Genomic DNA, 24,265 nt, shown 5'->3' with positions numbered 1-24,265 from the left:
CAGCCAAAGACTTGGACACAGAGAAATATGTCCATTTGGTAAGCACACGCACAAGCACACACACACACACACACGGACAGAGAGCTTTCTCATTCACCTCTATTAACCCCATTCAGTCTGTCATCAGCCCCCTTGGTCTCAGAGAGAACTCAGTTTAACGCAGACAGACAAAGGGATAGCCTGAGCAATAAATCACTAACTACACACTTTCATAAGAGTGTGTGTGAGCGCATGCATGTAGGAAAAAACATGACAGCACTAATACCACATAAGCCATTGAAAAAACTCAGACTCAGATATGCTAACTTTCAGTTTGACAAAATGAGTTCTCTGGCATACATTTCACTGAGATAGCTTTAGTCATTTCTTGAGCAGTTGGTTGTTGATGTAGCACTTCATATTATGGTGTACTGGCCTGGACTGGCTCAGTAGAGTGAAACCAACAGTGTCCTTTCTTTCTCCTCCACCTCCACACCCCTGTCCTAGCCCTGTCCTGTAGGAGCATGTTAGACACCTCATACTGGTTTATTGTACAGCAATCAGAGAAACTTCCAAAATGTCCCAACTTGCAGCATTTCATAAAGTGACATCATGTTAGTCAGACCTCATAAATCTCCACTGTGGTTCCTGGGTTGTGTTCAGTACTTAGAAGTGAGTGAAAACATTTTGAAATGGTAGAAGTATTAACTGAAACTTTCATACAAGAACACTTGTTTTCATTTCACCTCCCTGTCAAATGTTAGTCACACCTCCGTAGTAAATTCTCATTGAGATTTAGGTTATATTCCCACCATGCTGATTGGATGTTTTTGTACCCTGACCTCTAACCTCTGCTCCCGCCCTTCCAGGTCTTGCCTCATGATGAGCCGTTTGAGAATAAGAAGTCCCACAGACAGAGTCATCGTAAGAAGGTCCTCCCTGAGATCTACCTAACCCGCCTCCTCTCCACCAAGGTAAGCACACAACCCACAGTGTGGCAGCCATTTTGAATGAGCCACAGTGTACAACCAGAACAGTGACAGAAAGCAGTGCCAGCCTTTCCTGGATGCCCATCTGTTACTGCTTCAGCTAGCCAACTGCTTATCATGTCAATTGTGAGCATACTTAGAGAGGTGGAGACCCACACAGATCCAAAATTGAGGCCTAAATGCAAAAATACAAGTTATTTATAAGAACATCATCATGATTCCCAAACTAGTACGATTGTGATCCTAAACAGTTTGGCATGACAGTCACAACTCAAGTAGTTGGCTAAAGCAGAGGCATCATTCCATCATCGTTGACAATCAATCCATCATCAGTTCTATTTATTGTGACATGGGGGGCGGCAGGTAGCCTAGTGGTTAGAGCGTTAGACTTGTAACTGAAAGGTTGCAAGATCAAATCCCTGCGCTGACAAGGTGAAAAAATGGTTCCTAGACTGTCATTGAAAATAAGAATTTGTTCTTAACTAGTCAAATAAAAACATATAATTCCAGAATTCGAAACAATCCAAGTCTGATCCCATCTGTGTTGTGGTTTTGTAGGGAACACTGCAGAAGTTCCTAGATGACTTGTTCCAGGCCATCCTCAGTATTCCTGCAGAGCGTCCGCCGCTGGCAATCAAATACTTCTTTGACTTCCTGGAGGAGCAGGCGGACAAGAGGGGCATCACCGACCCCGACACCCTGCACATCTGGAAGACCAACTGGTAGCTAGGGGAACAAGATGCATCTACTCATCAATGTAGCATGAGGCAATACAGTATCCATAATGCAAGATGTTCCTGAAGCTTACATAATGTTGTCTCATCTCTACAGTTTACCTCTGCGATTCTGGGTGAACATCCTGAAGAACCCTCAGTTTGTGTTTGACATTGAAAAGACGGACCACATGGACGCCTGTCTGTCTGTCATTGCCCAGGCCTTCATAGATGCCTGCTCCGTTTCAGACCTGCAGCTGGGCAAGGTGAGACACACACATTACACATGTATAAACAATTACTGTTAAGTGATCGCACTCAACACATTCACATGGTTACAAAGACACACTGTATTGCACATGAGACACACACACATTACAATCATTGTGGAAAACTCAGAAGTGAAATGACAATGCTGAATAGTGAACCATCATATTTTTGTATAAAATATCTGATAAGGAAAGAGAAGGATTGCTGTTTTGAATTTGGGAAAGGTGGAAAAATGATTGGTATCCATCAATAATGATAAGCCACCAGGTATAGACAACCATGATGGGACACTATTGAGAATCATAGCAGACTGTATTGCCTCCCCTATTTGCTATATCTTTAACCAAAGCCTAAAAAACGTGGACGGAAGCTAAAGTCATTCCACTGCCTAAAAATAGTCAAGCACCCTTTGCTGGTTCTAACAGCCACCCAATCAGTTTGCTGCCTTTTCTTAGTAAACTGACAGCTTTGTATTTGGTCAAACACAATTCTCTCTCTTTTTCAGAGAACAAGTTAACTACTAACTTTCAGCATCCAAATAGAGAAGGGTACTAAACTTGTATCGCACTGACTCAGATGACTGATGACTGGCTAAAATAAATGGATAATAAGATCATAGTTGGAGCTGTATTGTTAGATTTCAGTGCAGACTTTGATGGGGCTCCCGAGTGGTGCAGCGGTCTAAGGCACTGCATCTCAGTGCTCGAGGTGTCACTACAGACCCTGGTTCGATACCAGGCTGTATCACAACCAGCCATGATTGGGAGTCCCATAGGGCGATGCACAATTGGGCCCAGCGCTGTTAGGGTTTGGCCGGGATAGTCCGTCATTGTAAATAAGAATTTGTTCTTAACTGACTTGCATAGTTAAATAAAGATCAAATAAAATGGTTAAATGTTATTGAAAAAACTCACTTGCTATGGCTTTAGATCACATGGTTGGAGAATTATTTATCCAATAGAAGCTTCTCTAAGATGAAATATGTACAGTGTGGTGTCCCTCAGGGCAGTTGCCTTGGGCCGTTACGCTTCTCTATTTTGTTTTTTTTTACAATTGATTTGCCACTGGTCTTACGCGAAGCTACAGAATGACTATGTATGCAGATGATTCCATATTCTACATGTCAGCATCCAAAGCCAGTGACTGAAATTCTAAATGAGGAGTTACAGTAAGTATCAGAATGGGTGATTAATAATAAATAGGTCTTAAATACATCTAATACTGAAAGCATTGTATTTGGTTGAAAACATTCTTTAAGACCTAAATCTCAACTGGAATTGTGCATAAAGTGTGTGACCAATGAGAAAGTTGACCAAACTAAACTCCTAGGTATAACATTGGATGGTCAATTATCATGGTCAAGTCATATTGACAAAGTTGTTGTGAAGATGGGGTAGGGGTTTGTCTGTTACAAAATGATGTTCTGTGTTTTTTACACAAAAATCAACTGTATTAGTTGTTCAGTCTCTGGTCTTGTCCCATCTTGATTATTGTCTGGTAATTTGGTCAAGTACAGCAAGTAAAGAGCTAGCTAAGCTACTGCTGGCTCAAAAAATAGCAGCACACCATACCCTTTTAATTGCACATACAGAACAAACATCAACATCGTGCAAGCCAGTCTTTCCTGGTTGAGGGCTCACGAGAGATTAGCAGCATCTCATTTAGTTTCAATGAGAAATAAACTCAGAGAAAAAAGAAACGTCCTCTCACTGTCAACTGCGTTTATTTTCAGCAAACTTAACATGTGTAAATATTTGTATGAACATAACAAGATTTAACAACTGAGACATAAACTGAACAAGTTCCACAGATATGTGACTGTGGAATAAAGTGTCCCTGAACAAAAATAACAGTCAGTATCTGGTGTGGCCACCAGCTGCATTAAGTACTGCAGTGCATCTCCTCCTCATGGACTGCACCAGATTTGCCAGTTCTTGCTGTGAGATGTTACCCCACTCTTCCATCAACGCACCTGCAAGTTCCCGGACATTTCTGGGGGAATGGCCCTAGCCCTCACTCTACGATCCAATAGGTTCTAGACGTGCTCAATGGGATTGAGATCCGGGCTCTTCGCTGGCCATGGCAGAACACTGACATTCCTGTCTTGCAGGAAATCACATACAGAACGAGCAATATGGCTGGTGGCATTGTCATCCTGGAGGGTCATGTCAGGATGAGCCTGCAGGAAGGGTACCACATGAGGGAGGAGGATGTCTTCCCTGTAATGCACAGCGTTGAGATTGCCTGCAATGACAACAAGCTCAGTCCGATGATGCTGTGACACACCGCCCCAGACCATGACGGACCCTCCACCTTCAAATTGATCCCCCTCCAGAGTACAGGCCTCGGTGTAACGCTCATTCCTTTGACGATAAACGTGAATCCGAGCATCACCCCTGATGAGACAAATCCGCGACTCATCAGTGAAGAGCACTTTTTGACAATCCTGTCTGGTCCAGCGACGGTGTGTTTGTGCCCATGGGCGATAAAGGTAATGTCTGGTGAGGACCTGCCTTACAACAGGCCTACAAGCCCTCAATCCAGCCTCTCTTAGCCTATTGCGGACAGTCTGAGCACTGATGGCGGGATTGTGCGTTCCTGGTGTAACTCTGGCAGTTGTAGTTGCCATCCTGTACCTGTCCCGCAGGTGTGATGTCCAGATGTACCAATCCTGTGCATGTGTTGTTACACGTGGTCTGCCACTGCGAGGACGATCAGCTGTCCGTCCTGTAGCGCTGTCTTAGGCGTCTCACAGTACAGACATTGAAATGTATTGCCCTGGCCACATCTGCAGTCCTCATGCCTCATTGCAGCATGCCTAAGGCACGTTCACACAGATGAGAAGGGACCCTGGGCATTTTTCTTTTGGTGTTTTTCAGAGCCAGTAGAAAGGCCTTTTTAGTGTCCTAAGTTTTCATAACTGTGACCCTAAATGCCTACCGTCCGTAAGCTGTTAGTGTCTTAACGACCGTTCCACAGGTGCATGTTCATTAATTGTTTATGGTTCGTTGAACAAGCATGGGAAACAGTGTTTAAACCCTTTACAATGTAGATCTGTGAAGTTATTTTGATATTTATGAATTATCTTTGAAAGACAGGGACCTGCTGAGTTTATTACTGTGATGAAAATTCTAAATTGTCTGCATAATCAAATAACATACAGTTCAGACACCCACACATAACCCACAAGACATGCCACTAGGGTTCTCTTCGCATGGAACTCCCTTCCATCTCCAATTACTCGAGCAAATAGCAAAATTACCTATTGTGTCATTTCACAATAGGAACTGTGAAATAACACACAGACAAACACACACTATATCACACTCTAATACACACAATCTACACAATTCTTTTTTATTTGTATTATTCGTATATTGTCGTATAAAAAAACTTGTTTTACTGTTCTTGTTTGTCTGTGTATCCGTGTTTTGTTAATTGTCATGTTTTGTGTTTTTGTGTGGACCCCAGATAGAATAGCTGCTGTTTCGGCAAAAGCTAATGGGGATCCAAATAAACCAAATCAAACATACAGTATACTTAAACACACACACAAATTTACACACACACACACACACACACACACACACACTTTCCCAAAATGACCCTCACTGTCATCACCTATCTCCACATTCCTCCCCAGTCCCTGCCAACCCCCTTCCCCTCCTCTCTCCAGTCAGTCTGTCTACCTCTCCTCATGATATTTCAGCCCAGTCTGCTCAGCCAAGGTCATGGGCACCAGGAATTCACTCTTCAAAGTGTGTGTGTGTGTGTGTGTGTGTGTGTGTGTGTGTGTGTGTGTGTGTGTGTGTGTGTGTGTGTGTGTGTGTGTGTGTGTGTGTGTGTGTGTGTGTGTGTGTGTGTGTGTGTGTTTCAGTGTCCTCACTTCCCACAAACAGTCTCATCCCTCAGAAGCTGTGACCCCTAGCATACACTCTGCTTCCTGTCTCTTTGACTGACTTCCTCCCCAGAGATACTTTTAATGCTGCTCTTTCAGATGAAACCAAGGCATTATGATTTATTCCACTTGTTCATTGCCAGAGAGCCAATGCACACACCTCAAACATGTAATACACAGAAACACAAACACACACACCATGGCACTGTAAAACATCCAGATGCTCATCTCAACCTTTTTTTTCTGTCTGTTATTGGGAAGACCTGGTGTCGTCAGCTGTGCTGTCTGTCTATAGATGTTTTCTGTTCTTTAGATAGGACAGAAAGGTATTAGACTGTCTAAGTGGAAACGTAACTCTTTTCTTTGATTGAGTGGTCAGCATAGGAAGAGCAGGGCAGGAAAAGTCTGGATTAACCATCGCGTGTGTGTCTGTGTGTGTGTGTGTGTGTGTGTGTGTGGTGATCAGAACAGGTCAGTAAGGGATCTGGATTAGCCGTTGCTCTGCAGGGTTGAGAGAAGGCTTGGAAACAGAGTTGTTTCCACAGAAACCTTATCTGGTGTCCTGCAGACAGACAGGGAGGGGTGGGGGGTGCTAGGGGTCACAGGGGGTCGCCAGGCAGATGGAGGAACCATAGGAAATGACCTTGTGGACAGGAAGAGAGGGATCCCTATCATGAGGAGGGACAGTGGCTGGAGTCTTCCTAGGCGCGATACCACACACACACACACACACACACAAATGCATGTCTGTATGCTCAACCCAATACCTTACAAGTGAAGCTTTCTTAAAGATTGAATAATGCGTTCAGTACCGTTGTAAATGCTGTCAGTATCTTGTAGAAGTAGCAGATGTAAGTAGAAGGATGGATTGTTATGTCTGGCCTGATTCTCTGTGGCCGTGGACATGGTTTATGTCTGGCCTGGTTTTCTGTAGATGTGGACATGGTTTGTGTCTGGCCTGGTTTTCTGTAGATGTGGACATGGTCAATGTCTGTCCTGGTTCTCTGTGGCTGTGCACATGGTTTATGTCTGGCCTGGTTCTCTGTGGCTGTGGCCAAGGTTTATGTCTGGCCTGGTTCTCTGTGGCTGTGCACATGGTTTATGTCTGGCCTGGTTCTCTGTGGCTGTGGCCATGGTTTATGTCTGGCCTGGTTCTCTGTGGCTGTGGCCATGGTTTATGTCTGGCCTGGTTCTCTGTGGCTGTGGCCATGGTTTATGTCTGGCCTGGTTCTCTGTGGCTGTGGCCATGGTTTATGTCTGGCCTGGTTCTCTGTGGCTGTGCACATGGTTTGTTATGTCTTTCAATTGGCGCATTCATTGCCTCCTCTCCCCTGTAACTATTCCCCAGGTCGTTGCTGTAAATGAGAATGTGTTCTCAGTCAACTCACTTGGTAAAATAAATGTTAAATAAATAAATACAAATGTCTGGCCTGGTTCTCTGTGGCTGTGGATATGATTTGTTATGTCTGGCCTGGTTGTTTAACTTTCCTATTGTGAGGAGAGGAAACCCTTGGCCCTCTCTTCATTGTCTCAGCACAGGGAGGTGCTGACCTACCACACACTGATAACACCAACCACACGCTGTGACCATGGACCGTACACCAACCACACGCTGTGACCATGGACCGTACACCAACCACACGCTGTGACCATGGACCGTACACCAACCACACGCTGTGACCATGGACCGTACACCAACCACACGCTGTGACCATGGACCGTACACCAACCACACGCTGTGACCATGGACCGTACACCAACCACGCGCTGTGACCATGGACCGTACACCAACCACGCGCTGTGACCATGGACCGTACACCAACCACGGGCTGTGACCATGGACCGTACACCAACCACGCGCTGTGACCATGGACCGTACACCAACCACGCGCTGTGACCATGGACCGTACACCAACCACGCGCTGTGACCATGGACCGTACACCAACCACGCGCTGTGACCATGGACCGTACACCAACCACGCGCTGTGACCATGGACCGTACACCAACCACGCGCTGTGACCATGGACCGTACACCAACCACACGCTGTGACCATGGACCGTACACCAACCACACGCTGTGACCATGGACCGTACACCAACCACACGCTGTGACCATGGACCGTACACCAACCACACGCTGTGACCATGGACCGTACACCAACCACACGCTGTGACCATGGACCGTACACCAACTACACGCTGTGACCATGGACCGTACACCAACCACACGCTGTGACCATGGACCGTACACCAACCACACGCTGTGACCATGGACCGTACACCAACCACACGCTGTGACCATGGACCGTACACCAACCACACGCTGTGACCATGGACCGTACACCAACCACACGCTGTGACCATGGACCGTACACCAACCACACGCTGTGACCATGGACCGTACACCAACCACACGCTGTGACCATGGACCGTACACCAACCACACGCTGTGACCATGGACCGTACACCAACCGTAGATTTTGGGGTATTTGGTATTTTATTAGGATCCACATTAGCTGTTGCAAAAGCAGCAGCTACTCTTCCTGAGGTCCATACAAAACATGAAACATGACATAATACAGAACATTGTCACGTTCCTGACCTATTTCTGTTAATTTGTTATATGTGTTAGTTGGTCAGGACGTGAGTTTGGGTGGGCATTCTATGTTTTCTGTTTCTGTGTTGGTTTTGGGTTGCCTGGTATGGCTCTTAATTAGAGGCAGGTGTTTGGCGTTCCTCTAATTAAGAGTCATATTTAGGTAGGCGTTGTCACAGTGTTCGTGGTGGGTGATTGTTTTCCGTGTCTGTGTCTGTACACCACACGGGACTGTTTACAGTTTGTTCGGTTTGTGTAGCCTATGTTCCTATTCGTGCGTTTTTCTTGTTTTATGTAGTACGTCATCTAGGTCTGTCTACACCGTTTGTTGTTTTTGTTAGTGTAGTCAAGTTCGTGTTTTCGTTAATAAAATTATGTCATTTCACTACGCTGCGCCTTGGTTCCCTCAATACTCCTCCTCTTCAGATGAAGAGGAGGAGGACAGCCGTTACAGAATCACCCACCAATCCAGAGCCAAGCAGCGGAATTTCGAGCAACAGGAGAGTATACAGGACTTGTGGAGTTGGGAGCAAATATTTAACTGAGAAGGACCATGGGCTAAAGTGAATCACCGTCCATGGGAACAGCTGGAGGCAGCTCGGAGAGTGGAGGAAAAGAGAGAGAGGAACCGGAGTTATGAGGGGACGCGTCTTGCACGGAAGCCCAAAAAGCCCGTGAGTAACACCCAAAAATTTCTTGGGGGGGGCTAAGAGGTAGTGGGCCAAGGGCAGGTAGGAGACCTGCGCCCACTTCCCAGGCTTACCGTGGAGAGCGGGAGTACGGGCAGGCGCCGTGTTACGCAGTAGAGCGCACGGTGTCTCCTGTACGAGTGCATAGCCCAGTGCGGGTTATTCCACCTCCCCGCACTGGTAGGGCTAGATTGGGCATTGAGCCAGGTGTCATGAGGCCGGCTCAACGTGTCTGGTCTCCAGTGCGTCTCCTCGGGCCGGCATACATGGCACCTGCCTTATGCATGGTTTCCCCGGTTCGCCTACATAGCCCGGTGCGGGTTATTCCACCTCCCCGCACTGGTCGGGCAACCGGGAGCATTCAACCAGGTAAGGTTGGGCAGGCTCAATGCTCAAGAGAGCCAGTACGCCTCCACGGTCCGGTATTTCCGGCGCCACCTCCCCGCCCCAGCCTAGTACCTACAGTGCCTACATTACGCACTAGGCTACCAGTGCGTCTCCTGAGCCCTGTTCCTTCTCCACGCACTCTCCCTTTAGTGCGTGTATCCAGTTCGGTGCCTCCAGTTCCGGCACCACGCACTAAGCCTCCTGTGCGTCTCCAGAGCCCTGTACACACTGTTTCTTCTCCCCCTACTAATCCTGATGTGCTTGTTCTCAGCCCGGTGCCACCAGTGCCGGTACCACGCACCAGGTATAGAGTGGGCTTTGAGAGTCCAGTGTGCCCTGTCCCTGCTCCCCGCACTAGTATGAAGGTGCGTGTCCTTAGCCCGGTGCCTCCAGTTCCGGCACCACGCACCAGGTCTACAGTGCGCCTTATCCGGCCAGAGCCATCCGTCTCCCCAGCGCCATCTGAGCCATCCGTCTCCCCAGCGCCATCTGAGCCATCCGTCTCCCCAGCGCCGTCTGAGCCATCCGTCTCCCCAGCGCCGTCTGAGCCATCCGTCTGCCATGAGCCTGCAAAGCCGCCCGTCTGCCATGAGCCTGCAAAGCCGCCCGTCTGCCATGAGCCTACAGAGCCGTCCGCCAGACAGGAGCCGCTAGAGCCGTCCGCCAGACAGGAGCCGCTAGAGCCGTCCGCCAGACAGGAGCCGCTAGAGCCGTCCGCCAGACAGGAGCCGCTAGAGCCGTCCGCCAGACAGGAGCCGCTAGAGCCGTCCGTCAGACAGGATCCGCCAGAGCCGCCAACCAGACAGGATCCGCCAGAGCCGCCAGCCAGACAGGATCTGCCAGAGCCGCCAGCCAGACAGGATCTGCCAGAGCCGCCAGCCAGACAGGATCTGCCAGAGCCGCCAGCCAGACAGGATCTGCCAGAGCCGCCAGCGAGCCATGAGCAGCCAGAGCCGTCAGAAAACCATGAGCGTCGAGAGCCGTCAGAGAGCCATGAGCGTCGAGAGCCGTCAGCCTGCCATGAGCGTCGAGAGCCGTCAGCCTGCCATGAGCGTCGAGAGCCGTCAGCCAGCCATGAGCGTCGAGAGCCGTCAGCCAGCCATGAGCGTCGAGAGCCGTCAGCCAGCCATGAGCGTCGAGAGCCGTCAGCCAGCCATGAGCGTCGAGAGCCGTCAGCCAGCCATGAGCGTCGAGAGCCGTCAGCCAGCCATGAGCGTCGAGAGCCGTCAGCCAGCCATGAGCGTCGAGAGCCGTCAGCCAGCCATGAGCGTCGAGAGCCGTCAGCCAGCCATGAGCGTCGAGAGCCGTCAGCCAGCCATGAGCGTCGAGAGCCGTCAGCCTGCCATGAGCGTCGAGAGCCGTCAGCCTGCCATGAGCGTCGAGAGCCGTCAGCCTGCCATGAGCGTCGAGAGCCGTCAGCCTGCCATGAGCGTCGAGAGCCGTCAGCCTGCCATGAGCGTCGAGAGCCGTCAGCCTGCCATGAGCGTCGAGAGCCGTCAGCCTGCCATGAGCGTCGAGAGCCGTCAGTCAGCCATGAGCTGCCCTTCAGCCAGAAACGGCTATATACCCAGAACTGCCCCTCAGTCCAGAGCTGTCTCTCTGTCCGGAGCTGCCTTTCAGTCCGGAGTTGCCCCTCTATCATGATCTCCCTCTCTATCTTGATCTACCTCTATTTTCTGATCTATCCCTCTGTCTGGTGCTATCCCTCTGTCTTGATTTATATCTCTGTCCCGGTGCTGTCCCTGTCATTGATGTTACTAAGAGGATTTTGTGGGGGTAAATTGAGGGCGGACATTTTTAGGGGGAGAGGGAGGTTAGGATTGATTATGGTGGGGTGGGGACCTCGCCCGGAGCCTGAGCCACCACCGTGGTCAGATGCCCACCCAGACCCTCCCCTAGACTTTGTGCTGGTGCGCCCAGAGTTCGCACCTTATGGGGGGGGTTATGTCACGTTCCTGACCTATTTCTGTTAATTTGTTATATGTGTTAGTTGGTCAGGACGTGAGTTTGGGTGGGCATTCTATGTTTTCTGTTTCTGTGTTGGTTTTGGGTTGCCTGGTATGGCTCTTAATTAGAGGCAGGTGTTTGGCGTTCCTCTAATTAAGAGTCATATTTAGGTAGGCGTTGTCACAGTGTTCGTGGTGGGTGATTGTTTTCTGTGTCTGTGTCTGTACACCACGCGGGACTGTTTACGGTTTGTTCGGTTTGTGTAGCCTATGTTCCTATTCGTGCGTTTTTCTTGTTTTATGTAGTACGTCGTCTAGGTCTGTCTACACCGTTTGTTGTTTTTGTTAGTTTAGTCAAGTTCGTGTTTTCGTTAATAAAATTATGTCATTTCACTACGCTGCGCCTTGGTTCCCTCAATACTCCTCCTCTTCAGATGAAGAGGAGGAGGACTGCCGTTACAAACATTAATAGACAAGATCAGCTCAAGAACAGAACTACATACATTTAAAAAAGGCACACATATCTTACAGTTGAAGTCGGAAGTTTACATATACCTTAGCCAAATACATTTAAACTCAGTTTTTCACAATTCCTGACATTTAATCCTAGTAAAAATTCCCTGTCTTAGGTCAGTTAGGATCACCACTTTCTTTTAAGAATGTGAAATGCTAGAATAATAGTAGAGAGAATGATTTATTTCAGCTTTTCTTTCTTTCATAACATTCCCAGTGGGTCAAAAGTTTACATACACTCAATTAGTATTTGGTAGCATTGCCTTTAAATTGTTTAACTTGGGTAAAACATTTTGGGTAGCCTTCCACAAGCTTCCCACAATAAGTTGGGTGAATTTTGGCCCATTCCTCCTGACAGAGCTGGTGTAACTGACACAGGTTTGTAGGCCTCCTTGCTCGCACACGCTTTTTCAGTTCTGCCCACACATTTTCTACAGGATTGAGATCAGGGCTTTGTGATGGCCACTCCAATACCTTGACTTTGTTGTCCTTAACTTCTTTGGGCTGCAAGCCCGAAGCCGGGCACAATATGACAACAGCCACTTCAAGTGCAGGGCGCGAAATTCAAAATATATTTTTTTGAAATATTTAACTTTCACACATTAACAAGTCCAATACAGCATATGAAAGATAAACATCTTGTGAATCCAGCCAACATGTCTGATTTTTAAAATGTTTTACAGCGAAAACACCACATATATTTATGTCAGCTCACCAACAAATACAAAAAAGGACAGACATTTTTCACAGCACAGGTAGCATGCACAAAGCCAACCTAACTAACCGAGAACCAACCAAACTAACCAAGAAACAACTTCATCAGATGACAGTCTTATAACATGTTATACAATAAATCTATGTTTTGTTCGAAAAATGTGCATATTTGAGGTATAAATCAGTTTTACATTGCAGCTACCATCACAGCTACCGTCACAAATAGGACCGAAGCAGCCAGAGTAATTACAGACACCAACGTCAAATACCTAAATACTCATCATAAAACATTTCTGAAAAATCGATGGTGTACAGCAAATTAAAGACAAACATCTTGTGAATCCAGCCAATATTTCCGATTTTTTTTAAAGTGTTTTACAGCGAAAACACAATATAGCATTACATTAGCTTACTACAATAGCCTACCACACTACCGCATTCATTCATCAAGGCACGTTAGCGATAGCAATAGGCACGTTAGCGATAGCGAATAAACCAGCAAAAGGTAGATAATTTTTGACTAACCTTGATAAGCTTCATCAGATGACAGTCCTATAACATCAGGTTATACATATATGTTTATGTTTTGTTCGAAAATGTGCATATTTAGAGTTGAAATCAGTGGTTATACATTGTGCTAACGTAGCATCTTTTTCCCAGAATGTGCGGATATTTTTATGACACTCAAACTATTCTGACCAAATAACTATACATAAACGTTACTAAAAAATACATGTTGTATAGGAAATGATAGATACACTAGTTCTTAATGCAATCGCCGTGTTAGAATTCTAAAAATAACTTCATTACGACATCCAGCTTAGTTATAGCGAGAGAGTGCCCAAACTCTGGGCGCAAACGACTAGTACAACATGTTCGACAGATATATGAAATAGCATCATAAAATGGGTCCTACTTTTGACGATCTTTCATCAGAATGTTGTACAAGGGGTCCTTTGTTGGGAACAATCGTTGTTTGGATTTAGAATGTCCTCTTCTCCAGTCAATTAGCACAGAAAGCTAGCAAAGTGGCGTGAAGCTCTCCTTCCTGAACAAAGGCACACAACGCAACACGCCTAACGTCCCGAAAAAATTTCAATAATCTAATAAAACTATATTGAAAAAACATACTTTACGATGATATTGTCACATGTATCAAATAAAATCAAAGCCGGAGATATTAGTCGTCTATAACGACAGCTGTACAGAAGGCAAAACCAGGTCCCTTCACGCGCTCTCCAGAAAACAGGAAACTGGTGACACGTCATACAAAGAGCTTTTGTTCGACCCCAGATCAAGTTATACACTCCATTTCTTCTCTCACTGCCTGTCGACATCTAGTGGAAGACGTATGAAGTGCATGTATACTAATATATATCAAGGACATTTATAGGCAGGCCCTAGAACAGAGCATCGATTTCAGATTGTCCACTTCCTTTCAGGAAGTTTGCAGCAAAATTCTGTTCTGTTTTACTCACAGATATAATTCAAACGGTTTTAGAAACTAGAGAGTGTTTTCTATCCAATAGTAATAATAATATGCATATTGTACGAGCAAGAATTGAGTATGAGGCCGTTTGAAATGGGCACCTTTTATCCGGCTACTCAATACTGCCCCTGCAGCCCAAACAGGTTAAGCCATGTGGCCACAACTTTGGAAGTATGCTTGGGGTCATTGTCCATTTGGAAGACCCATTTGCGACCAAGCTTTAACTTCCTGACTGATGTCTTGGGATGTTGCTTCAATATATCCACATACTTTTTTCCTCATGATCTATTTTGAGAAGTGCACCAGTCCCTCCTGCAGCAAAGCACCCCCACAACATGATGCTGCCACCCCCATGCTTCATGGTTGGGATGGTGTTCTTCAGCTTGCAAGCATCCCCTTTTTTCCTCCAAACATAACGATGGTCATTATGGCCAAACAGTTCTATTTTTGTTTCATCAGACCAGAGGACATTTCATCAAAAAGTACGATCTTTGTCCCCATGTGCAGTTGCAAACCCGTAGTCTGGATTTTTTATGGCGGGTTTTGGAGCGGTGGCTTCTTCCTTGCTGAGCGGCCTTTCAGGCTATGTCAATATTGGACTCGTTTAACTGTGGATATAGATACTTTTGTGTCTGTTTCCTCCAGCATCTTCACAAGGTCCTTTGCTGTTGTTCTGGGATTGATTTGCACTTTTCGCACCAAAGTATGTTCATCTCTAGGAGACAGAATGCGTCTCCTTCCTGAGCTGTATGGCGGCTGCGTGGTCCCATGTTGTTGGAATTGTTGGAAAAATGACTTATGTCATGCACAAAGAAGATGTCTTAACCGACTTGCAAAAACTATAGTTTGTTAACAAGAAATTTGTGTTGTGGTTGAAAAACAAGTTTTAACCTCACTAGGGTATGTGGGACGGTAGCGTCCCACCTCGTCAACAGCCAGTGAAACTGCAGGGCGCCAAATTCAAAACAACAGAAATCCCATAATTAAAATTCCTCAAACATACAAGTATTTTACACCATTTTAAAGATACACTTGTTGTAAATCCAGCCACAGTGTCCGATTTCGAAAAGGCTTTACGACGAAAGCACACCAAGCGATTATGTTAGGTCAGAGCCAAGTCACAGAAAAACACAGCCATTTTTCCAGCCAAAGAGAGGAGTCACAAAAAGATCTTCATCAGACGACACTCATAGGACTTCATGTTACACAATACATGTATGTTTTGTTCGGTAAAGTTCATATTTATATCCAAAAATCTGAGTTTACATTGACACGTTATGTTCAGTAGTTCCAAAACATCCGGTGATTTTGCAGAGAGCCACATCAATTTACAGAAATACTCATAATAAACATTGCTACAAGATACAACTGTTATGCATGGAATTTTAGATCCACTTCTCCTTAATACAACCGCTGTGTCAGATTTCAAAAAAACTTTACGGAAAAAGCACACCATGCAATAATCTGAGTACAGCGCTCAGAGCCCAAACAACCCAAAAAGATATCCGCCATGTTGTGTAGTCAACAGAAGTCAGAAATAGCATTATAAATATTCACTTACCTTTGATGATCTTCATCAGAATGCACTCCCAGGAACCCCAGTTCCACAATAAATGTTCGTTTTGTTCGATAATGTCCATCATTTATGTCCAAATACCAAATTTTTGTTTGCGCGTTTAGCCCAGTAATCAAAATTCATGAGGCGCGATCACTAGGTGCAGACGAAAAGTTCCGGTACAGTCCATAGAAACATGTCAAATGATGTATAGAATCAATCTTTAGGATGTTTTTAACATAAATCTTCAATAATGTTCCAACCGGAGAATTCCGTTGTCTTTAGAAATGCAATGGAATGCAAGCTAACTATCACGTGAACGCGCATGGTCAGCTCGTGGCTCTCTGTCAGACCTCTGACTCAATCCCCTCTCATTTGCCCCCACTTCACAGTAGAAGCATCAAACAAGGTTCTAAAGACTGTTAACATCTAGTGGAAGTGCAATATGACCCCATAGACACTGTGTATTCGATAGGCAAAGAGTTGAAAAACTACAAACCTCAGATTTCCCACTTCCTGGGTGGATTTTTTCTCAGGTTTTTGCCTGCCATATGAGTTCTGTTATACTCACAGACACCATTCAAACAGTTTTAGAAACCTCAGAGTGTTTCCTATCCAAATACAATAATGAGAAGCATATTCCAGCTTTTATGGCTGAGTAGCAAGCAGTTTAATATGGGCACGCTTTTCATCCAAAATTCCCAATGCTGCCCCCTACCCTAGAGAAGTTAATGACTCCAACCTAAGTGTATGTAAAATTCCGTCTTCAACTGTATATTTCAATACAACACACAAAATAGCTAGTTCAAATAGGGGAGAGGCGTCGTGCCGTTAGGTGTTGCTTTACAGTTTTTTTTAAACCAGGCTTGTTGTTCATGTGAGCAATAGGAGATGGAACGGAGTTCCATGCAATAATTGCTCTATATAATATTGTACGCTTTCTTGAATTTGTTCTGGATTTGGGGACTGTGAAAAGGCCCTTGCAGAACTTGCTTTTTGGAATGTGCTGTCAAAGCATCTCTTTATTACAGACAGACCTCTCCTCATCTTTACAACCATTGAATCTATATGTTTTGACCATGACTGTTTACAATCTAATGTAACACCAAGTTATTTAGTCTCCTCAACTTGTTCAACAGCCACACAATGCATTATCAGATTCAGCTGAGGTCTAGAACATAGGGAATGATTTGTACCAAAAACAATGCTCTTAGTTTTAGAGATGTTCAGGGCTAGTTTATTACTGACCACCCATTCCAAAACAGACTGTAACAATTTTTTTAAGAGTTTCAGGGATTTCATTAGCTGTGGTTGCTAATGCATATATGGTTAAATCATTAGGCTACATGGACACACATGCTTTGTTTAATGCCAGTGGCAGGTCATTGGTAAAAAAATAGAAAGAGTAGAGGGCCTAGAGAGCTGCCATGCGGTACACCACACCTTACATGTTTGACATTAGAGAAGCTTCCATAGACCAACCACACTATGACCATAGACCATGCTGCCCACAGTCATGTTAATAACAACTCACTGACCATCGACCTCACTCACCATATACTGGCGCGAGACTGGACCACTGAGCTATAAAAGATGGCCGACCATTGTTTTCAACGTATTCTACTCATGTTCGCATACGCAGATTCATGGACCGTCTATATCCGGGTTGCATCTGGTTTACTCTGCCCAACTGACAAATGCACTCAGTCCAGACAGAAAGCTGTGTGAGCAGCAATGACATCCTCACATTATTCAAAAACATGACTGACATTGGATGAATATACAATTGTAATGGCTTCGGCTGGATGATTTGTGCTCAAAGGTGATGACTAAATGGTCTTATTAGGAATTTTCAAATCTCACTTCTCTATTGGGCCGTCTATTGGAATTGTCTTTCTGGGGGTTACTTTGACTAAAGAGGACTTCTTCTCTGCTTTCAGGACTCTCCCACTAACAAGCTGCTGTATGCCAAGGAGATCCCAGAATACAAGAAGAGGGTACAGTGCTATTACAAACAGATCCATGAGATGGCGCCACTGAGTGAGCAGGAGATGAACGCCCACTTGGCCGAGGAGTCACGGGTGAGAGAGGGGTGGCAGATTAATTGATTGATAGATGTAATGTGTTAGCATTGGTGGCGGACTGTCTCTGCATTTAACTGTGCTACAACGTTGAATCTGTATCTCTGTCTATTGCTTTTTGAGCTGACAATAAAGTTTGAAGGATTGATATTGTGACGAAACGGTCACGCTGTTTTCCGTTTTGCAGAAATACAGAAATGAGTTCAACACCAACCTGGCCTTGACGGAGATCTACAAATACGCCAAGAAATACAGGAACCAGGTAAGATCCCACTACCACTGACCTGGATTAGCTGTGTGACACATGTTTAAATTGGCCCCATCTCCAGGCTTATCACCAGTCTTTATTCCACATGGATTTGAGAGAGAGAGAGAACACATTGGAAAGAATTAACCAAAAAAAACAGAGCAAGCTAGAATGCTATTTGGCCCAAAACAGAGAGTACAAAGTGGCAGAATACCTGACCAATGTGACTGACCCAAACTTAAGGAAAGCTTTGACTATGTACAGACTCAGTGAGCATAGCCTTGCTATTGAGAAAGGCCGCAGTAGGCAGACCTGGCTCTCAAGAGAAGATAGGCTATGTGCACACTGCCCACAAGATGAGGTGGAAACTGAGCTGCACTTCCTAATCTGGTGCCAAATGTATATTAGAGACACATATTTCCCTCAGATTACACAGATCCACAAAGAATTCGAAAACAAACCCAATTTTCATAAACTCCCATGTCTACTGGAGGAAATACAACAGTGTGCCATCACAGCAGGGAGATTTGCGACCTGTTGCCACAAGAAAAGGGCAACCAGTGAAGGACAAACACCATTGTAAATAGAACCCATATTTATGTTTATTTATTTTCCCTTTTTTTTACTTTAACTATTTGCACATCGTTACAATACTGTATATAGCCATAATATGACATTTGAAATGTCTTATTCTTTTGGAACTTCTGTGAGTGTAATGTTTACTGTACATTTGTATTGTTTATTTCAATTTTGTTATAACTACTTCACTTGCTTTGGCAATGGTAGCATATGTTTCCCATGCCAATAAAGCCATTGAATTGAAAGAGAGAAAGAGAGAAAGAGAGAAAGAGAGAAAGAGAGAAAGAGAGAAAGAGAAGAAAAATAAATCAGGGCATGAAGCTTCATGTCTTAAAGATCAAATCAAATTGTATTTGTCACATGCGCTGAATACAACAGGTGTAGTAGACCTTACAGTGAAATGCTTACTCACAAGCCCTTAACCAACCCAGGAGATCCAAAATATCGCTCCACACCGACAGCATATGGGGCAGCAGGTAGTCTAGTGGTTTAGAGCATTGGGCCAGTAACCAAAAGGTTGCTGGATCCAATCCCCGTGCTGACAAGGTAAAAATCTGTCGTTTTGCCCCTGAACAAGGCAAGAAACTGTTCCCCGGTAGGCCGTCATTGTAAATAAGAACTTGTTCTTAACTGACTTGCCTAGATAAATAACGGTAATAAAAAATATAAAAAAATATATAAAGACCTGAACTATATTCTCTTAAACCTCCTCAACCAAATACATAGCCAACAGCACAGGGCTTGTGACACCCTCTTCTCAACTCTCCGCCACCACAACCCTTACCTTTACCTCACAATACCTCATCATCAACCACCCCTATCGGTTAAATGAGACCCCCCCCCCCCACACACACACCCCTACTGTTCCATGGAGTGGTTGAGACAGTGATTGTGTGTTAATGGAGGGCCCTCATCATAACAGTGTTTAGCTGTTCACTGCCATTCTACCGTACCAGCAGACACTAGGGGTTCAGAGGTTTCCCTGGGACTCTCTATGAATCACCCCTGATTACACATTCTCTCACTCAGCCCTCTCGCTGGGCACACGCTGCCAGTAACACCCACTGAACGCATGACAACTATCAGGCTTGAAAGGCAGCGCAGATGTTGGTTTTGTAAATAGTTTGTGAACAGGAAAGGCTTTTGTGGGGGATAGGCATGCGTGAAGGCTGAAGAACTGCTGAAGTACTCTCTTTCTCTGTCCTGGCAGGTGGTTGAGTTTCTGTCCTATGCTGTAGAATGCATGATCGCTTGAGGGCTACTGAAAGTAGTCTTTCTCTCTTTATATTTCTCTCTCTGTCTCACTCTTTATCTATCTCTCCAGCTCTCATTCTCTAACTGTGGGTACATACTTTTTTAAAAAGGTTTCTGGCTTGGTTATTGTCTGAACTTCTCTCTCTCTCTCTCTCTCTCTCTCTCTCTTTCTCTCTCTCTCTCTCTCTCTCTCTCTCTCTCTCTCTCTCTCTCTCTCTCTCTCTCTCTCTCTCTCTCTCTTGCTCACTCTCACTCTCACTCTCACTCTCACTCTCACTCTCTCACTCTCACTCCCACTCTCACTCTCGATCAGGTGGTGAGTGCTCTGGAGTCCAACCCCACAGCGAAGCGTACTCAGCTGCACCACAAGTTTGAGCAGGTCATTGCTCTGGTGGAGGACAACATCTATGAATGCAGCAGTGAGGCCTGAGTCTCCCTCCACCCAGCCTCCACCCCAGACCATTTCCCCAGGCTGCCTCCGTCCTAGCTGGGGTACAGGATCTAGAAAACCCCCTGTCTATCTACCCTCCAAATATCCCTTCTGTCTATAGAGTTTATAGAGCCCAAAGACAAGAAGGAACTCTTTGCTTTAAGAAATATTTTGCTTTAAGACTGGAAGTGCTCCCAATCAGGAGCAGCTTGAGCTTTACTGTAACACCTCAACCCAAGACTGCCTCAGAAACCTGATTGGGAGCACTGTACCATGGATTAAGAAATGTCCTAAGAAACGTACCTTGGACTAAGCATATGTTGAGATACTGAGGAATTGAAACCCACGTATTTTATATCAAGTGCAGAATCTCTGGATTATGTCTTTGTCTGGGTGACTGTGTTGACTCTTCTACTCACACTTGGATATCAACCCAATCTGGTATCTTGCATGTTCACACCTGGCTTGGATCTCACTCTGGTTTCACACTGCTTTGATCTGAAGCATAGTGGAGTTAGAGATGGAGGCACTGGGAGATGGGCCTTATTCTGGATGTTGCCACAGCCTCTGGGACCTGGAGCCCCGGCGACCATCTTACGCACTGAACCCCCTTCTGTTGGAGGATGAGCCAATGATGCACTGTACTGTATTGTAAATGTCCATAGCAATATTTATAGATCTGTTCTAATGTTTTCTGAGTGGCCTGTTCAACGATATGTGAATGAAAAACTCTTCCCATCTTCTTACAACCTGCACTGTTCTCAGGTTTGATTGGTAGAAATGGCAAAGAACTCCAACGGTGCTTTGAACTACAAGTCCCAATGTGCTTTGCAAGTTGGTGATGGGTTCCAGAGGAGTAGAGTAGTATTGAGAGGATTTATTAGCTAATGTTTCATGTGCCACAGACCTGTTTGCAAAGAGACTGGACTCTGTTGGATCAGATGGAGTGTAGTTCAATGGGAAGAATTACATGTGATGTGTTTATGTGAAGGCAGGTTGATCTGTTTTGTGACTGAGAATGAAGGTAGATTATGACCAAGAGGGACATTTAGAGTAAAACTATGACCTTCAGTTAATCAAAGAGGGACAACTGTCTGACATGACCGTACTTGTGATGCCAAAATGACAATTGTCAGAGTTTGTGAAAATAAATGCTACTACAGAGCTATAATACGGTATAAAATGTTGACATTTTTGTTTCGTACCCGTATTAAAATGTCTGTTTTCATCAATACCTATGCGAACTTAGAACGGTTCAGCAAAGCGACATTTGTAAACCACAGGGCAGTGATGGAGTGTTTTGTTAGTGCTTTGTTGACTGGTTGTGCATGCCACCCAACAACCCAATGGGCATCTGGACTCTTTCAGAAACACTAGTACTGTAAATACTCCCCTATGAGTGAAACAGGTATGAAAAAGAAAGTTCACATTTTTATTGCAGGATATTTAACAACTTTATTTCCACGTCACATGTACCATCCTTACCTTTACAGTATTAACACTAGTCATGTCTCCAGAGCTTTTTACACAGACGCACGCACGCACGCACACTCACACTCACACTCTCTCTCGCACTCAGGAGGTGGCTTCTCCCTGCAGAGTTTCTTTGCGGGTCCATCTGTTTACACTCAGGACCTGGTCTGAGCCAAGGGTTAAGATTGGTTGGCAAAGATGTACCAAGCCACAGTGGCATAGGGCACCCAGCATATCAGAAATGTGATGCCCATGGCAATCACCATACGGGTCACTTCCTTCTCTGCCCTCTGAGTGGTCTCTGACTCCTACTACAGGGCTGCCGCCTGAACGAATGGACACACACACACACACAAATGTGTTTTGACATGAGTCCTAACTGGAGATGTAGTAGTCCTGTGTGTTTACTGGTCTTCAGTGACAGTGTGTGTGGTTTGTCGTTGTCCCATGCGGACACTACAGAGCAGAAGGCCCTAGCAGAAGCCGATGATGACCAGAGGGATGTAGAAGTGGAGGGTGAACAAGATGTATACTGTAGTAGTCCATTCCACAGGAACACTGCATACCCTCTGGGATGGACCTATACACACACACACATGCACCCGCACACCTAATTTATTTTATTTTATATGTATTATAAAGAAGTATTGCCCCTGAGATCTACCAGCCATCGGCCCATTCCCATTTCTTAAGGTGCCATTTAAGGTAAGACTAGTAGGAGATGCTATTTGGAGGGTATTTAGAGGGTGATCTACCTGGACCAGCAACACAATGGAGGCACAGCGCAGGGGAGAGCCATGATCCAGGTGAAGGCCACACCCACAATGGCGGGCCACTCATTGAAGCGGTAGTTGGTCATTGGTTTACAAACCACGATATAACGCTCAATGGCCAATAACACCAGAGACCAAAGGGCGATTTCCTCTGAGACACACAGCAAGTCAGAAACACATACTCAGTATACATGCTCATGTGCAGAAAATATTTAGACAAACTATTCTGAATATATTGGACACAGGCAGAAGACTTAAAACAGAACAGATGCTACTGTATCTCTAAAGTACATAGGGTACAGTAAGTGACTTACAGTCTACTTTTGCATGAAATCTACTTGTTGATGCATTTATATGATCTCAACCAACAGCTTGCACCTGCAGCTACTGGAACAGTTGATGTGATAACAGCTGTACTTCAACACAAAGCTTCAGTTATTCTGTAAGGTCAATACATTTGCTGTTATTAAAGACATCCCCCTGTCACCTCAGTCACAGAAAACAGGTGTAAATGAGGTGTAAAAATGCACATATCAAAAGGTCCTGGGCTTTATTTAAGTCTTCACTGTCTTCTTTACAAGAAAGGTATGCTGGGGGTGCGGGTGCTATTCAAATTATTCTAAATACATGGGTGGTCTTGATAAAAAAAATCTTCGGCACCGGACTTTAAAGTCATTGAGCTCAAGGTACATTGAGGTTGCACCTGGCGAAAGCCAGCCAGGCACCCCTTTAGGGAAAAGTTACTCAACCACAGATCTAGGATCAGATTCCCCTAGCCTAATCCCAACCATTATGGAAACAAAAATATCTTACCCTGTGGCTCGTGGCAACTACTACCTACACCTCACCCAGAGGTCAACCATATCTTACCTCCCAACTACTACCTACACCTCACCCAGAGGTCCACCAAGTCTTATCTCCCAACTACTACCTACACCTCACCCAAAGATCCACCAAGTCTTACCTCCCAACTACTACCTACACCTCACCCAGAGGTCCACCATGTCTTACCTCCCAACTTCAGCCTAGGGCTCCACCATCACCATGTCTTACCTCCCATAGTGGCGAAGAATCCTTCAATGTTGCCTCTGGTAACGCCCAGGAAGAAGTAGCCCTGTAGGGCCGTGGTGAGGGTCACAGTGAAGCCCCCCACCACCATGGAGAGGTCAGCAACAGCCAAGTTCAACAGGATGTAGTTCAGGGTGGTCTGTAGCGTCTTGTGCTACACCGTGACGTAGAGCGTAAGGAAGTTGATAGGGAAGGCTGTGACAAGAAAGATCATGAAGAAAGTGAGGAGAGAGTACTTCCAGGGTGCAGCTAGGTAATACTGAAGGTACTCAAAGGGGCTCTGCACCCCCCCAGGTTTGTTAGATAAAGGCACGTAGATGTTTTGGCCCTCTGTGTCGTTCATGGCAACAGCTGTTGGGGTGTGTGTGTCTATGTAAGTGTGTATGTTTCTCTACTGGAGCGTGTCTTTCTCTATCCTCGCTAGTATTTTGAGAGGAAAGAGAAAGCACTGTCCCTTCTCAGAGTTGAGAGGAGCTCTTTCTCACTGGAGGCCAGGAAGGATGGATGGAGGGGATAGATAGATCCAGGCAATGAGAAGTGGTGTGCGCCGCCCCCCCGAGGCGGGCGCAGGCCCTTTTAAGCGCCCCTCTCTTAGGATTAAGGACGTCCATGGACCTCAG

The 24,265-nt window shown here is 45.5% G+C and overlaps 1 protein-coding gene and 1 pseudogene across 1 annotated transcript in view; one reads left to right on the top strand and one right to left on the bottom strand.

The window, feature by feature from the left end:
- LOC129861027 (plexin-D1-like) overlaps positions 1 to 21,514 on the top strand; it is a 130,763-nt gene extending 109,249 nt beyond the window's left edge. The window contains exons 30-36 of the mRNA XM_055932058.1: positions 4 to 38; positions 849 to 953; positions 1,527 to 1,690; positions 1,800 to 1,947; positions 17,681 to 17,821; positions 18,009 to 18,083; positions 20,215 to 21,514. Of these exons, the coding sequence (XP_055788033.1) occupies positions 4 to 38; positions 849 to 953; positions 1,527 to 1,690; positions 1,800 to 1,947; positions 17,681 to 17,821; positions 18,009 to 18,083; positions 20,215 to 20,331 (785 nt within the window). The 3' untranslated portion in view covers positions 20,332 to 21,514. The remainder of the gene's footprint in view (positions 1 to 3; positions 39 to 848; positions 954 to 1,526; positions 1,691 to 1,799; positions 1,948 to 17,680; positions 17,822 to 18,008; positions 18,084 to 20,214) is intronic.
- Positions 21,515 to 22,555: 1,041 nt separating this feature from the next.
- On the bottom strand, positions 22,556 to 23,988 carry LOC129861028 (rhodopsin-like; annotated as a pseudogene).
- Between the last annotated feature and the right edge of the window lie 277 nt (positions 23,989 to 24,265).

This window comes from Salvelinus fontinalis, chromosome 8 (genome assembly GCF_029448725.1).
Source record: "Salvelinus fontinalis isolate EN_2023a chromosome 8, ASM2944872v1, whole genome shotgun sequence".
Taxonomy (NCBI): Eukaryota; Metazoa; Chordata; class Actinopteri; order Salmoniformes; family Salmonidae; genus Salvelinus; species Salvelinus fontinalis.
This window is presented reverse-complemented; position numbering and strand designations above follow the sequence as displayed.